This window comes from Vombatus ursinus, unplaced genomic scaffold, assembly GCF_900497805.2.
Source record: "Vombatus ursinus unplaced genomic scaffold, bare-nosed wombat genome assembly UNPS02010284.1, whole genome shotgun sequence".
Classification (NCBI taxonomy): domain Eukaryota; kingdom Metazoa; phylum Chordata; class Mammalia; order Diprotodontia; family Vombatidae; genus Vombatus; species Vombatus ursinus.
This window is the reverse complement of record NW_020950062.1, coordinates 9,789,875-9,807,046: the sequence shown is the minus strand read 5'-3', so window position 1 is coordinate 9,807,046 and position 17,172 is coordinate 9,789,875. Positions and strand designations below refer to the sequence as shown.

At 35.6% G+C, this 17,172-nt stretch overlaps 1 protein-coding gene across 5 annotated transcripts in view; it reads right to left on the bottom strand.

The window, feature by feature from the left end:
• The window catches only part of TRPS1 (transcriptional repressor GATA binding 1), a 297,247-nt gene that overhangs the window by 194,778 nt on the left and 85,297 nt on the right, over positions 1–17,172 (bottom strand). For all 5 annotated transcript variants that reach the window (XM_027854078.1, XM_027854081.1, XM_027854082.1 and 2 more), the window contains one exon: positions 1,232–1,838. In XM_027854078.1, coding sequence (XP_027709879.1) covers positions 1,232–1,838 — 607 coding nt within the window. The remainder of the gene's footprint in view (positions 1–1,231; positions 1,839–17,172) is intronic.

The window sequence follows — 17,172 nt, the reverse complement described above, 5'->3', positions numbered from 1 at the left end:
CATAATCAACACTAAGGGACATTACTCAATCATCTAGGAGGCTACCTAGGAAGCCCAGACAGCTTCCAGACAATCCTAAGGAAGCAGGAAGGAAAGAATTGTGCATGCGCTGGGAAGAACACTCTTCTCTCAGTATAAGCTCAAGGAGTTTCTCTCCCTCCTGCCACCCACCTCAGATTTCTGTCCTGCACACTGTGGATCCCATCACTGAGCTGCCTCATCTATATTTACTTGCTACCTTTTGACCTGAACTCCAAAAAGCCTAGGTTCCAAGAGCCCCTTCTATGTATTAAGTAGAGATTCAAAATTCCTTGTAAATATTCAACACTTCTTTAGAATTCTGGTAGGAAACCTTATCTGTGATAGTTTAGATTAAAAATAAACATCACTTTGAATGTGAGAATTTCCAAAATCTTAAAAAAATATATTCTTGATCAGACTGAATGCATGATAGTACCCCCAAAAAAACAAAAGAAAGAAAAAGAAAAGAAAAGGAATCTCATTTTACTTAGTCATTTTTTTTTACCCATGATAAACATCATTCTTGAAACTTTCTCCCTGGATGATAAAAAGAACATAAGATGTACTATTTCTCTTAATATTGAGGTTTGTCATACTCATCACATTTAGTTTTTTCTCAGAATCCCCCCCCCCACAACTCCTTTTCCCTGGCAACCAAACAATAAGCACTGCCATTAGTATATAATTATATTCTGTGTTTTACTAAACATCAGAATTCTGTAATAACATCACAGTGAGGGTTTTATGTTCTTAGGGTTTGAATTTTCTGATATCTTGCTTATTAAGTAAGTCACACCATCTTGAAATTTAAGGGGCATTTAGTTATTTCAATTTAACAGATGTGCATCCTTCTTGGGTTCTAAACCTTTCTCCTTCAAATGTATCCTCATCATCGTGCATAATAGGCAGGAATGATTAACCAAGATTCAATCAGAACTAATAGAAAATACAAATAAATGATTGCTTACCATTGCATCTACTCAGTGTCTTATTATACAAACACACAGGAATGACTTTCTGCCAACTTAACTTTATAAATATGAATTTTCAAATTGATATGGATAATGTGACCCTTATACCATAATATGATCCTAAAAGCAAAGTAAAAAAATTAAGATCTGTGTTCCTAAGAGAAGGGGTTTTGTTCTTGTTACTGTTAGCATTAAAAAAAAAAGAAAGAAAGAAAGAAAGAAAAAAAAAAACTTCCTACCCGTAACAGGGACTGCGACTCATCCTTAGACTTGTTTTCACCTGATGCAGGATACTGCTGTGTAAGGGATCCAGACTTCTCTCCACCTCCAGTGGGCACTCCTTGCAGGAATCCCTTGGTCTCAACAGGCAAGCCATAAATAGGTCGTGCCAGATGGGCAGCTTCTACATTAGGGCTATCCCTCAAAGTCTTCGGCTGCTCTTGAGTCCCAGACACAGGAGTCAGGAGACCTAAGCTTGTTTGAGTATAAGATGGGCTGCCCCTTAAAATTTCTGCTCCTCTCCAGGTCACGTTTCTAAGATCATCACTGGAACCATCAGTCCAACCTTTCTCCTTAAGCCCTTCCTTGTCTTCCAGTTTCTCCCTTTTCACTATGGCATCAGAGACGGGCTCCCCCATTTTAGACTCTGGATTGATTAGACTATAGACCTTGAGGTCAATTTTGGGTTCCTCCTTGATAGCAGACACACCATGGCTATCCTCTTCTCCATTGGCCGTAGTGATATCCAATTCCTGACAATGCACAGTGTTGAAGTGCTCTAGTAGTGACTGGGTATCAGCAGCTGTGAAGCGGCACTGACGGCATTTATAGCAGTTATGTGCTCTCCTAAAGAAGATGAAGGAAAAAATACATTTAAAATCCACTCTTCCTAAGATTTTTTTTTTGCTAATCATTCTTAAAGTAACCTGTTTTATCTCTCACATAATGTCGAAAGTGCAATGAAATGGAGCATTCATTTCTAGCATCTGAACTTAAAGTATAATTAACTGCAATTTTTAATTCTATATTTTTTAAAGTGTGGATTTTTAAAGATGTTAATTTTCATTTTGTTATACCAAGTATACACAAACACACAGAGAAGGACTCAGCTTATAAACACTAAGACAATTAGCTGTTGGCTGTGCACCTCTGTCTATTTGCATCTAAGATGACAGTACCACAGAGCTATATAACTAGCAGGGAATCTTGGAGATCATGAAGCCCTAGTATCTCATTTTACAGGTGAGGAAACTGAGACTGGGAGAAGTGAAGTCCCGCATTCAAGGTTATACAAGCAATACATGAAGAGCCAGAATTTAAATACAGGTCCTTTAACTTGAAATTAAGTGTTCTTTCTACTAGATCACAAAGTCTCTACTTTGCTACCCACATCATGACAGAGAGGTGAGGAACTAAAGATGGAAAAAATACACATTTTCAGACACAGCGAATGAGGATATTTGTTTTGTTTCATGATGCATATTTGTTACAAGGACATCATTTTTATTTTCTTTAAAAAAAATTCCCACCAGTAGAAGAGGCTGGGAGGGTAAGGGGTAATAGTGACAGGGTAACAGAAGAGAAAGAAAAGTGGGTCATGAAGACATTTTTTAATGCAGAGGAGAGAACACTGGGAAGGCCAAAAAGAAGCACAAACAGGACAGCTTTGAAAGACACAGGGTGAATTTGTTATACACTTGGAACGCAAGCTATACATGATAGAGGCCTGAAGCTTCATGCATGCACCATTTTTTTCTATTCTGCTCTGTAGAAGGAAATGACAATTTTGTTTCTTGTTGTTATTGAGTTGCTAGAAATAAATTTTAAAATTGTTCCTTCTTCTCCCCTCTTCCTCAAGTCACATTAGTCAGATGCCTTTCCCCACTGTCTCCTCCTTCATCTCTTTCTCACATAAAAAGGTAGCCCTTCTTGCCAAAACAACCTCCTCTATATGCAAAAGTGATCCCATATTTCATCCTGTTTTCTTTAGCATGTTACTTCCTCTATCATCTCCACTCTCTCATTTATTTTCGATCTCTCCTTGCCTCTAGATACTTCTATACTTTCTACATCTATGTATACCCTATTCTAAAAAACAAACAAAAAAACCCTCACTTGAGCTGTCCATATCCACTATTTATAATCCCATATATCCCCTCCCCTGCCCCTTAGTGACTAACCTCCTTAAGAAGGCAGTCTACAATTCATGGCTCCACTTCATTTCCTGTCATTCTCTTCTTAAGAGTCTGGTTTCTGATCTCATCAAACAATTGAAAGTGCTTTGGTCAAAGTTACCAATGAGCTCTTAATTGCCAAACTTAAAGGGCTGTTCACAATCCTCATCTTTCTTGACCTCCCAACAATCTTTGACACCATTGATCATCCTCTTCTTCTTATTACCGTTCCTTCCAGGTTTTCATGTAATTGCTTTCTCCTCGTTACCTGACTGCTACTTCTCAGTTTCCTTTGCTGGATCTTCATTCAGGCCATACCCACTTAATGGAGATACCCCTCTACCCCCAAGACTCTGTGCTAGGATCTCTCCTCTCTTTTCCTCTCCTCTTCTCTCTTCACTACTTTTCTCTTTTGCTTACTGATTTCATCAGCTCCCATGGATTCAATTATCAACATTGTGCAGATGATTTATTTATTATTTATTTATTTGTTTGTTTGTTTGTTCATTCATTTGTTTATTTGGGCTAGATCCATTTATCTAGCCCTAATCTCTTTCCTGAGTTCTAGTCTTACATCTCCAACTGTCTATTGGATATCTCAAACTCAATATCTTAGAAAAATCTTAAATTTAAAATGTTAAAAAGTGAACTCCATATCCCTTCCCCCCAAGCCCTTTACTCCTCCTAATCTTCCTACTACTGTTGAGGCTACCAACATTTCTCCAGTCACCCATGTTCACACACAATCTTTTTCAACTCCTGACTTCTTCCATCCCCACATCCAATCAATTGGCAAATCCTGCTGATTCTACCTTCATGGCATCTGTCCCCGCCCTTTTCTCTTCCTACATTATCTTAGGATAGGTCCTCAACACCTATACCTGGACTGTTGCAAGCACTTTTTGGTTGGTCTCCTTCCTTAGTCCATCTTCTATTTAGTTGTCAAATTGGTCATCCTAAAATATAAGTCTCATCATATTAATCCCCCCAGTTGCATACAATAAACTATATTGCCTCCCTTTTAACCCCACCCCTAGGATCAAATATGAAATTGTCTGTTTGGCTTTTAAAGTCCTTCATAATCTAGCCTCTACCTATCTTTCCAGTCATACCTTACTCCCCGCCGGGTACTCTGAGATCTATATCATCAGCATTCTTGCCCTTCAAGGCACAAGAGAGTAAATTTCCCTACTCTATGCATTTTCCTTGGCTTTTTCCCCCACCCAGATCTCTCTTCCTCCTCATTTCAGCCTTCTGGCCTCTCTGTCTTTCTTCAAGTCTCAGCTCAAATCCCACTTATGCGAAACCTTTCCCAATCCCTCTTAATGCTTATTTCCAATTTATCATAATATGTATGTGCACACAATATATATGTGTATGTATACATATATATAATGTATATATATATATATATACTTTATATAATGTGTTATATGTGTGTGCACTTATTTGTATGTTCTTACCCCAATAGATTAGCAGATCCTTGAGATCAAGGATGATTTTTGCCTTCATATCTCCCTCACTTAGCACAAAACCTAACACATAGTAAGTGATTAATAAATGCTTACTGACTTGACCTGAATATATCATTTTCATTTTTATGTAACTGAACATACTGGGATCTTCTACTTGATTAAACAAATATATTTTTCTACTTTCTATTTGCTTAATTCTACTAAAGTAACATTTTTTTCTACCATAGATTCACATATTTTTGAGAGCAAATCTGGTGCTGCATTATATAATTTTCCATTGTATAAAAATAAGCTATACATTGCTATTTACAAAGTACTTTTCTATCACCAATTTAAATCCATGCAGTCAATGAAGTAATAGTCCCACCATTCTAATTATTTGGGGAAAAAAAAACACTTATCAAAAGTATAAAATTTCTCTTAAATAGTTTTATTTATCTCTAATAAAACTTTATGTTGCTGTTGTGTTTTTTTTAACTTTGAAATAAAAATGACTTGTCAAAAAGACCTGAATATATTTAGATATGTGTTTTGTTAATGAACAGGAATGAATCTACCACATTGTGATGAAGTATATCCAACAGGTTATAGAATAATAGATTTAGAGCCAGAAGAAACTTCATACATCATCTGGCCCAATCCCTCATTTCAGAGACTAAAAATTGAGGCCCAGAGAGGTTAGATAATTTGTCCAAAGTCACAGAGGATGTAATAAGTAAATCCAGTGTTTGAACCCTGATCCCTTAAATTCAAATCCAACATTCTTTCTACTGGGCCATGCTGCATATGGGTATACTTGGTATAGAATAACACACACTGGTTTTCACTATAAAAAAAAAAGTTTGCTTTGGTACTATACTGAAGTGCTTTGTTAAACATGTGCTATTTATTATACTGAAACAGTGTGTTACTTGTTACTAATACATATCAAAGAAACAAAATGCTTTTTATGACAACTCTGTAACATAACACAATATATTTGATGTTTTGTATAAAAGACATATACACTTTAAAACAACTAAATACCACACTACCCTGGCTTTTCACCTAACTATCCAATAGGTTTTTCCCTCTAACCTTTGTCACAGAGACACTTTGTCCTCTTCTTTTCATATCCAAATAACTCATTTTCTAAGGTTCTGTTTTTGGTTCTCATTTCTCTTCTCTCTAAATTCTCTCCACCTCACAAATCTTTCCTACATTCTTTGTTTTCAAATATAATATCTCTGCAGATGACTCCCTAAATTTTATCAAAGGACCAAGCTCACTCCCTAACTCCCAAACCTGCATTTCTAACTGCCTGATGCCACAATGTAATAGGGAAACTTCTAGAAAAGGTGGTAGAACATCTGAGTTCTAACCCCAGGTGTAGTAGGTATAGATATAGTATAGCTAAAGCAAGTATTTACCATCTGAACTTCATAGATAAAGGAATTATAACTCAGGTGAAATAATATACCTAGAGTTACACACTTATTAAATATCAGTGCAGGGATTTGAATGAAACCAGGACACCTTAATCTAATCAGCTCACTACTAAAGCTTAGGGAAGTCATTTAACCTCTTTGGGGTCTCATTTTCCTTGTCATCTAAATGAGAGAGTTGTGCCAGATGATCCTTTTCAGCCTTCAAATACTATATATCTTTAAAAATCTAAAAATTAGCCGACTCCTTTTCAACTGTACACTTTTTTCTTGTTATTTTTGTATTTTTTTTTTGCTCATTGTTGTAAACAAATGACCTATTTAATGCATCTTGTTTTTATTTAAGTATGTGACATGTTGCCAATTAGACTTATCTCTCTTAATAAGCATAATGCATGTCATGAATTTGTCTGAAGCATTTTTATTATTTTTTTTAATATAAAATGCCATGAAATGGAAGGACGCAAACTCAGAGAAGTGAACAAAGATATTGGTGAAATCAGTTGAATTAGACAACCAAAGGCCAGAAGAAACATCATTTCTTGGACATTTGCCATCTTGGCTCATAGTGCTAATGATGAGAGTAAGTAAAAAGACTACCATAATTATATAAGTTTTAGGGGAAGGAAAAAAAAAGCAACTCTGAAAAATTTTAAAAAGACCTTCAAATCAAGTCAACATATATCCTGATACTTGGTCATTTCAACGTGAATTTGTGCAGAGGAAGGGAGAATAAATATTGTTGGAAAATGTAGTTCAGAATGTGGAAAGGACGTCATTCAAAAGATTGTGTGGGAAATTCAGAAGCCTCACGCCTGTATATAATGACAAAATCAAACTGTAACATGCTAGTCTAACAATCTCATTTTCTAGATGAGGAAAATGAAGTCCATAAGTGTTAAGCAACTTGTCAAAAGTCAGAGACATAAATAAGTGGCAGGGCTGGGATTTGAATCCAGGAATCTGATTCCCAATCAGGACTCTTTCCACTAAGACCATCAAGAGCATTTTCTTCAAGAAGAGAGAATGAAAGCGAAGCATGTGGAGAACACTGAGTAAGATCATTAAATATGAAACCAACTTTATATTAATATGCAAGAAGTGGGTTATGATGTAGCAACCATTTCTGAATCAATTATCTGGGTACAATCTATTTAGAGCAATAGTTAAAATCAATTTCAAAGCAGAACAAAATATAAAAATGCGTGTAATTAAATTTTTAATCCAACTTGTTTAAACAGGCTATAGCAACTCCCCTTACTACCCTATCCTCCAGAAAGGGAGAGAGTAGGACAAAAATAAAGACATTAGGTTTATCACCATTTGTTATAGAAGTTTAACCATTACAAAACAATAAACACAAAGATGAGGTAGCAGGAGCTCAGAAACTACCTCAACAAATATTTAATCTCTTTGCCAAGGATAGAGAGATGGCAAAGTCAAAAGAAGTTCAGCATACAAACTCATTTGTAAAACATTATGGAGGAGTATGGAAGATAATAAATAAATAGTGGCATCTCACAACACAGTGAAAATCATTGGGGGGAAGCAACTCAGAGGAAAGTTTGAAAGCTCCAAATAAACAGAATATTTCTAGGTGATTTTAAGTAAAATTGGAAAGTGGAAAATACGTTAACATAAGAAGCTAAATACCAACCTAGAATTCAGTACTGACCCATTCTCACCAGGGGATAAAATTTGCTTTCTCTCAGTGGATCAGAGATGTGTTGTGAGCATCTGAAATGTGATACACATGTGTATACATACATATACACATACATATATATATATATTTGCTTTTTGGTGAGGCAATCAAGGTGTAGTGACTTGCCCAGGTTCACACAGCTAGTAAGTTTCAAGTGTCTGAGGCTGGATTTGAACTCAGTTCCTCCTGACTCCAAGGCCAGAGCTCTCCATCTATGGTGCTACCTAGCTGCACCCTCTTTTTTTTTGCTTTTTGGTGAGGCAATTGGGGTTAAGTAACTACATACACACAAACGCAAGAACACAAAGGTTAGATGTGATAACTGCTTCATTGTTTCATAATGACTGAACATTCCTTTTGATCAAAACATGTTGTGTGCATGTGTTACATATTCATCATATGTAAATTTCTAGGCCTGTATGTGTGGATATGTGTAGACAGATAGATAGATGGATAGGGATATCTATCTGTATCTATATCTATCTTTATATCTATCTATATATGAGATAGCTATTAACTATGAAGGCACTCAGGTAGATTAGAGGATTGAGGGCTGGACATAGAGTCAGGAAGACCTGAGTATGAATTCTGCCTTGGAGAATTAATAACTATATGATCCTGGGCAAGTCACTTAACTACCCTAAGCCCTGGTTTACTAATCCATAAAATGAAGGTAATAATAGCACCTATCTCCCAGGACTGTTGTAAAGAAAAAATAAGTTAATAGGTAAAGGGTTTTGTTGTTGTTGTTGTTGTTGTTGCTGTATTACAAACCTTCAAGTGCTCTATAAGTGCCAGCTATTATTAAGTCTTACTTGAATTTTCAAGGATAGGCAGCATGGTATAGAAGAAAGAACATTGGATTTAAGGTAACGTCAAATCCTACCTCTGAAATTTACAACTAGTGTAATGCTCAGAAAAGGACTTCACTTTTCTGGGCCTTAATTTTCTCATCCTCAAATGGAAAGTGTTGAACTGAATGACAGCAAAGGACCCTTCCAGCAGTCATTCTATACCATTACCCATCATCTAAATAGTGGAACCATTGCATTTCACTATTAGCAACTCTGGACCAAATATATTACTGTAGATGTAGAATAAATGACAATAGGGAAGCAGGAAAACTACATTTAAATCCTGATTCTAATACCTACTAATTATGTGACCATAGCTAACTTCACAAATTCTTTGAGCCTCAGTTTCCTCATCTGTAAAATACTTCCACTACCTAACTTATGGTTGTAATGAAAGCAATTTCTAAATCTAGAAGCATTATGTAAATATGAGTTACTGTCGTGTCATGAAGTAGCTAAGACACCTCCTAACAAAAGGCTAGAAAGAGAGGTTGAGCTGACTAAATTAACACAAAAACAAACAAACAAAAACTTCTCTGTAGGAGATAAAATGATTAAGATACTCAGGGAATAATTTTCAAAATATTTGGAGTTGAAGTTTTCTTCCAAATAGAAAAGATCACGCATAGCACTTCTACAAAAACCATGTGAAGAAGACATCAACACCTCCTGACTCATGAGTCTACTTTCTCATTCTTATTGTATTTTTTTTTTATGAAAACAGTCTAAGCATAAATCAAAGGCATCCTCAATGGAAATATGAGAAGGTCTTTTGAAGTTGATTTTCTATAGAAGGACCACATCTTCTATGGGTGAAGAAGGGTCCATACTTTATTGATTCCAAAAGAGCTTGATTTACTGAAATACAATATCCAAACATATCACATTGCTAAAGAACAATGCTCAGCCTATCTGTGAAGTCCTTATGCTGATACTCTTGATTCAAGAGAAGGCTTTAGGCAATTGGAAAATAGAAATTCAAAGTAATTTTTAAAAATTCATATCTCATTCTAACTCATATGTGATGGTATTGTTGCTTCAGATTGCAACTAGCTATCCTATGCTTTAAAAGTAATCAGTTAAAATGTTTCTTTGGGTTCAGAAAATCCTTATTTCTGGAGATAAATGAATTTTTCTTTTGCATATTATTTTAAAAATTGGCCATAGAAAAGAAACATGTCTTCATCTGTAAGTTATATATTTGTAAAGAGCTGTATCTATTTATAATCAACTAACAAATATCATTTGATATATTAGACTAATGTTGATAATGTACACTAATATATTAATAACTTATAAATACCTAAGGAACAAGGAATATTTTATTTTTTGCTGCAAGTAGCAAAACAAAAACCCACAATGAATGATCAAAAATATTAGATGATTAATATAAGAGGTGATCTTTCCAAAGAAACCATAAGATTGATGTCCCTGTAAAGTCTTTAACTTAAAATTAGGCCTTATTCCTTTTACTTCAACTTTAGTTGTTTCGCAACTATTTCAACTTTGAATTATTTTAGTCTGATTTTTCCCCTCTACCCAAAATATATTTGTAAGGACTAATTTATCCTCAAGTTTCCTTTACAGTCAACATTTTTTCTTGAGGAAAACACAAAAGAACAACCTTTAAAATAAGAAACCCATCACCTGTTTTACAAAGTCTCAGTATCTTTGATCTCAACTAGCTTTGAAATATATGGAAATTTCTTTTTTCTGCCACCAACCAATACTTACCCTGGAAACAGCTCACACCTTCAGCTAAATATAGTTCCAAGGCCCTGGGTACCTGGCCAAACAATGAATTCACCACAGAGCTTCACATCTTCAGACTGAGAGTCTGGGTCTACTAAATGACCCATTTTGAAATTCCTGCTTGGATGGTCAACTCCCTGACTCTTAACATGTTTCAGCAAGAATTTACTTTGATCTAAGAAACTGAGGATAGCCATTGATGTGAATGTCAGAAAATAAAACCTCTCAAAAGGCACTGGTAATGATGTCAAGTAAAGGAAACATTTGAGGATTGCTAAAAGGTGGTTTTTTTTTTAATAAATCATGATAATTAAGAACAAACATAAAATTCCTATATTTGGATTAAAAATAGCAACTGCAAAAGGACAGGATGGGGAGTAAGGGTGGGTGAGAATGGATAAACAACAGTTCCTATGAAATGAGTGTAGTTCGTTGGAGCTTTAGTGGACTCCAAGCTAAATAAAAATCACATGTAGGGGCAGCTAGGTGGCACAGCGGATAGACCACCAGCTCTGAAGTCAGGAGGACCTGAGTTCAAATCTGGCCTCAGATCAAACACTTGACATGTACTAGCTGTGTGACCCTGGGCAAGTCACTTAACCCCAATTGCCTAAAAAAAAAAAAATCTCATGTGACCAAGTTGCCATAAAAGCTAATGCAATCTTGGATTAAATTATTAGAAGCTGACTATTTATAAAGAGGGAACCCCACTGTAATTTGCTACAGGCAGACCATATGAATGAGCCTGTATATTTGTATGATCCTGATATTTACTGTTTTAGGAAGGATATTGATAAACTCTTTCAGGTCTAGATAGCCAATAACTAATAATAGGCAGAGCAGACTAATCTTTATGAGTTCAAATCTGGCCTCAGATACTAGCTGTGGGACCCTAGGTAAGTCACTTAACCCTGTAGACCTCCGTTTCCTCATCTGTAAAATGAGCTAGAGAAGGAAGTGGCAAACCACCTCAGTATTTTTTTCCATGAAAACCTTAAATGGGGTCATAAAGAGTCAGACACTACTGAAAGGATTGAACAACAATAATAGCCAATAAATATTTATTTAAGTGCCTACTAAGTGTCTGGCACTGTGCTAAGCACTGGGAATACAAATATAAAAGAGAAAGACAGCCCTTGCCCAGAAGGTGCTTACAATCTAATGAAGATAACACACACAAAAGAAAGCTAAAAAACAGGTTCTGTGATCCTAAGCTAAATTGAGTATCTAGGATGATCATGGAATTCAAAATCACATCATATAACAACTGGTTGGAAGAAATGTTGATAAATGGCCTGGGGAAGAGAATATCTAGGAAAAACATGATAGCAGTTTTGAAATATCTAAAGGCCCCTCAACATCTATCGTTGGACTGTTGCAATAACTAATTGGTCTCCCTATATCTAGTTTCCCTTCTCTAATCCAACTTCTACAAAGCTAACAAACTGATATTCCTGAAGCAAAGTCTCATCCTTTCTTCCCTTTTCATTTCAGATTGGGCTACACTCCTTTGGACTTCACTATCAGGGCCCAGAAATTAATTTAGGCAGCATCTCTTCAACAGTGTAACTCCCACATCAGTAACCTCTGACTCTGAGGCTGAGAGCTCCTCCTAGAAACTCTTTTTAAGAAGGGTGCCCAAGTCAGCCATCTTCTCTTTTCCCCTGTTACTATACTCCTTAGGATCTCTCCATCATACCCCCAAGCCAGGTAATTGCTCCTTCCCCCTGCTTTTCAGCTTCCTTTTCTGTGTTATCCAGTTCTTAGCAAGTACCTAGCACATAGTAGGTGCTTGTTGATATCACCCAATGATATCATAGGTTGATGACCTGCACATGAATTGGAATTAAGTGAGATGGTTGCACAAAGTTGTCAGCTTTACTATCTTTTCCAGAGTCACAGAAGTCTGGTGGCAAGACAAAAGTCAGGATAACTAGTGATGTCCTGGGAGGCAGTGGATGACTTTGGTGTCATCCTTGGTGTTTAATAAATGTTTAGAAGCAGCTAGATGGCTCAGTAGATAGACTACTGAGCCTGGAATCAGGAAGACCTGAATTCAAATCCAGCCTCAGATACTAGCTGTGTGACTTTGGGCAAATCACTTAACCTCTGTTTGCCTTAATCCACTGTAGAAAGAAATGGCAAACCACTCCAGTAGATTTTCCAAGAAAACCCCATGGACAGCAAATGTTTATTGATCAAGTCTTCCCCCATTAGATACAAGTTCCTTGAGGGCAGGGACTCTTTCTTTTCTTATTTGTATTCCAGAATTTAGCATAGTGCCTTATACATGCCTTTAGAATAAATCACAAACTCCCAGTTCTTAAAGTTCTTCACAATCTGATTCTGTCCCATCTTTCCAGGCTCATTTAGCCATTACTCCTTGGTCAAACTGGCCTACTTCCTACTCCCTAGACATAATATTACATGTCTCATCTCCATGCCTTTGCATAGAATGTACCCCTATGCCTAGAATATTCTCCCTCCTTACTTCTGCCTCTTGGAATCCCTTGCTTCTCTTTTCAACACTCACTCAAGTGCCACCTCCTTCAAGAAGCCTTTCCTGATTTCCCCAGGGGTTAAACCATCCCCCACCATGACTTGGTATTTCACAGGATTATGGACTTAAAGAAAAAAAGCGATGTTCAAGGACATCTAACCTAACCCATTCCTTTTACAGTTGAGAAAACTGAGTCCCAGGAGGTCATGGAACTTTCCCCACATCAAGCAAAGTGGCAGATACAGCTTTTTAACCTGGGTCTTCTGACTTCAGCAAATCAGAAATATTTCCACTATACTGCTATATTCACTATTTATACTGTTATATATCCCCATTATAATGTAAACTCCTGGATGTCAATGACTGTTTTACTTTTGTATTTGTATCTCTGGTGCTTAAAACTATATTTGACCTAGAGTAGTAACTTAATAAGAGCTTGTTGACTCATTGGCATGTGGAAGAAGGATTAGATTTATTCCATGTTGCCCCTGGAAGACTTAATGAGGACTAATGTATGACTGTTACAGAAAGGAAGATTTTGCCTGGACATAAAAAAAAAAAAAATAACACTTGCCAACAAAGAGAGCTGTCAAAGCAAACTGTCATTAGAAGTTTTTAGGTAGAGATTAACAACAACAACAACAACAACAATAGTATTTTGCAAAGTGCTTTACTAATATTTTATCTTCACAACAACCATGGGAGGTGTTATTGTTTTACCCATTATACAGATGAGGAAACTGAGGTAAAGGTTAAATTACTTGCCTAAAGTTAACTAGCTAATGAGTATAAAAGACTTTACGTGAACTCAGTTCTTCCTGACTCCAAATTTAGCACTCTATTCACTGGACCATTAGCTGCCAAGAGACTGGACAATTTCTTATTAGGTAGGTTATAGAGAAAATTCTTCTTCACATAACAGATAATCTGGATAGTTGCTAATAATTTTTCCAGCTTGGAAATTATATGATTCTTCAGTATAGAGGTAAGTACAGTTGGAGGCCATCCAGATAGGTCAGGTTTGATTAGGTAAAGTGAGATGAATTTTAACTTGTAAGTCCTGTATTTATTTAATTTTATAATAGCATATGGTATTCATATTGTTTTTTAAAAAAAACCTTCAAACCACTGCTGCATATAATATCCTACATATCCAAGGTTCTCAGAGATAGAAAGAACTTCATAGGTCAGATAGAGCCAAGAAGTAATACAGCCCAATGCATGTATTCTACAGGGGAGGAAACTGAGATCCAGAAGAGTTAAATGATTTCCCAAGGTCACATAGTAAGTGAGAGAGGCAGAAACTGAACCCACTGGGAATCCAAAGGTCTTTATATTGTTAGTATGCTAACTCTTAATCTGCTGCCTCTTATTGTATAGAGCCTTTCTTAAATTCTTAGCAAGAAATGGGATTTTCCAGATTGTACTGTAAAAGTAAGGGGTATAGTAGCCAATAGGTGGTGAGAAAAACCTTTTCATAGGAGGATAAAAAACTGAATAAACAAATGGCTCTATCACTGACTCATGGTGTAAATTCAGAAAAAGTCCCCTTCACCTCCCAAAGCTTTAATAGAAACACAGATAATGATCTTATTATCTTCACAATTCAGATGCTTAAGATTATGCATCTGACTACCATTAGTGAGAGGGAAATAAACTGTTCAATCTTTCAGGCCATTGAACACCACTTAGTAAATTGGAAGAGGCAATCTTCTAAATGGTACCCTGGAGACCTGAAAGAGTTAAGGTATCCCTTCACTGCAACCCAAAATACACTTTTCCTCCAAATAACATCAGACCCAAATACATGGTTACAGCACAAATACTCATATTTAGAGGAAATTATATTGCTCATCCTTTCAACTACATTATCAGTGACCTGGGTCACTCTTCTTGTCCTCATCTTAATTTATAATTCTGATTCCTCTTAAGGCCAATACTTGTATGTATGTGTTAACAGGCCTCACCTGAATTCTCTTTCTCTTGGCTGTGGCTACTTTTCCAGGCCCAAACAAAGGGTTTATGACAAATGATACCATTTTCCTTTTTAAACCATACTATACTGATAGTGTTCAGATAGAACACTATTGAAAGGGAGCAAAAGATAATATAAAAACAGTAATTAGTAACTTGATTATCAGTTATAATTTGGTAACATTAAATTATCCACATCATACCAAACATGGTTCTTTGTTGGTACTTTAAATATTTAGAGGTTTTCTTTTGTCTAGGAAAGCACAAAGGTGTAAGATACAGTATGATTTTATAACAATGTTTCTCATTGCTGCTGTTATCATATAATTCTCTTTCATGTAATTCGCTACAAAGTCAATGCTGTTTTGCTATACAAAGCTTTAGTATGAACTGGATTTGAGCACAAGGGGTAAAATGTTTATTTTCTATTGATATACATTGAAAATAGAACTACAGCACGGGAGCATGATTATAAACTGTCTCAGGTCTGAGAAAAGAACAAGAAACATTGTTTAGCCTACTTTGTAATAAAGATTCAATTATTATATTTCTCAGAATTTTTGAACTGTCATGCTACAAACCAAATGTATTTTATCAATGTTGTTGTGAAGACTTCAGAAAGAGTTAAGTATCCCTTATCTATCTTTCAAAACTCAAGTTAAATATCACCTCATCTATGAAGCCTGACATCATCACCAAAGCAATATGTGATCTTGAATCCCAATAGAATTTATATTATTCTTACAAAATATACTACTTACTGTACAATATACTAGTTGTTCATGCACTTATCTACTCTACTAGGTTTTAAACTCCTCAAAGTCAGGACTTTATTTTGTCTTTGGAGATGTTTTAATACCCTATCCAAGCTTGGACTCCATCTTGCACATAGTAGACAGACAGTCACTAAACAATATAGAATGAATAATAACAGCACAATAGCCATAGATACAACAATACGTAAGTTGTATTTCTTACCCAAAGGCAACCAGAGTGGAGAAATTGTAAGAGGCACAGCCTTTCCGTGCAAATGTTTTATTCTGGGTCTCGTAATTTTAAATGCTTTCAGATTTAAGGATGCCTATCACAAAACTAATTTGCATAGAAACAAAAAAAAATCATATGCAGTGGCATATTTCAGGTCTTTCTATATTCCCTTACTTCTGAAGCAGTCATTCCATGCTGCTGTTTGAGCTTTTTCTGGGTACTCAAATATAATAGTGATTTGTTGGTCTCTAGCCATTGTGATTATGTAACTAAAAGAGAATTTGGAGAGCGATCCCAAGACAATTAGCTTACCTTTTGTTCTCAAGTTGAACCACAAATAAATAGTTCTAGAAAGACTGCATCATACCCAATTCAAAGCAAGCAAAAAGTTAAGTTGAAAAATATAATTTATTTTTCCTTTCTTTCTGACAGCAATACCAAGTGCTATAAAGATGCTTCTTTACCTGATCCCTTAAGACTTCAATGCCTGGTAGCTTTACATCCCAGTCACATCCCAGTTTTATAAAAAAGTGTGAGTCATTTGTAAAAAGTTAGTTGACGAGTACATGAAAGTGGCTATAAAGACGTTGGTTGTTTATACACCATTAGTAATAATATTATCTGTTCTGAGTAAGGCATGACCACTCTCATAATAATGTTAGTCATACTAATCATTCTACAGATGAAGCAAAACCATACCTGCAAGATACTGCCCTTAGTCATTTTAATGTTTAAATTCACTCCACTAAGTTGTTATCAGTGGCAAAGCATTTTTTTTCTGAATAGTTCTGACCACTTGTCAGTGTTTTGCTTCTTCAGTTATGGGGTAGAGAGTCAAAGTAACAGAATAAATTGTAAATATTAATTAATTAGCCCTTGGAAGTCATCTGTTCATCTGCACACCTTGCAAGTACATTTAAATATCAGAAAGTAGAATGAAGGTATGATGTGTTAAATCCAAATTCAACACCTCTGAAAATGACTATGGTAGGAAGAATAAAATGAAAGAGGTTAAATTTGAATATATTTTGACAGATCACACATCTTGAAAAGTTACTCATTCTTTTAATTTGAGACATTGTTGGCAATAAGGATTGAAAGTGAGGTATTATAAATGGATAATCCAATAGAATGATGAAAAAAACACCTTAAGAAAATATTTTAGATATGAAGATGAAGATGAATTGATATATATAGCAATCTATCTATCTATACATATATACATATATATATAGTCAGATTGATCTTAAAAATCAGATGCATAGGGTACATATAATTCAGCAAAGAAATAAACATAAGACTTATAAAAGTATTAAAAAGTCTATCACCTCTCTA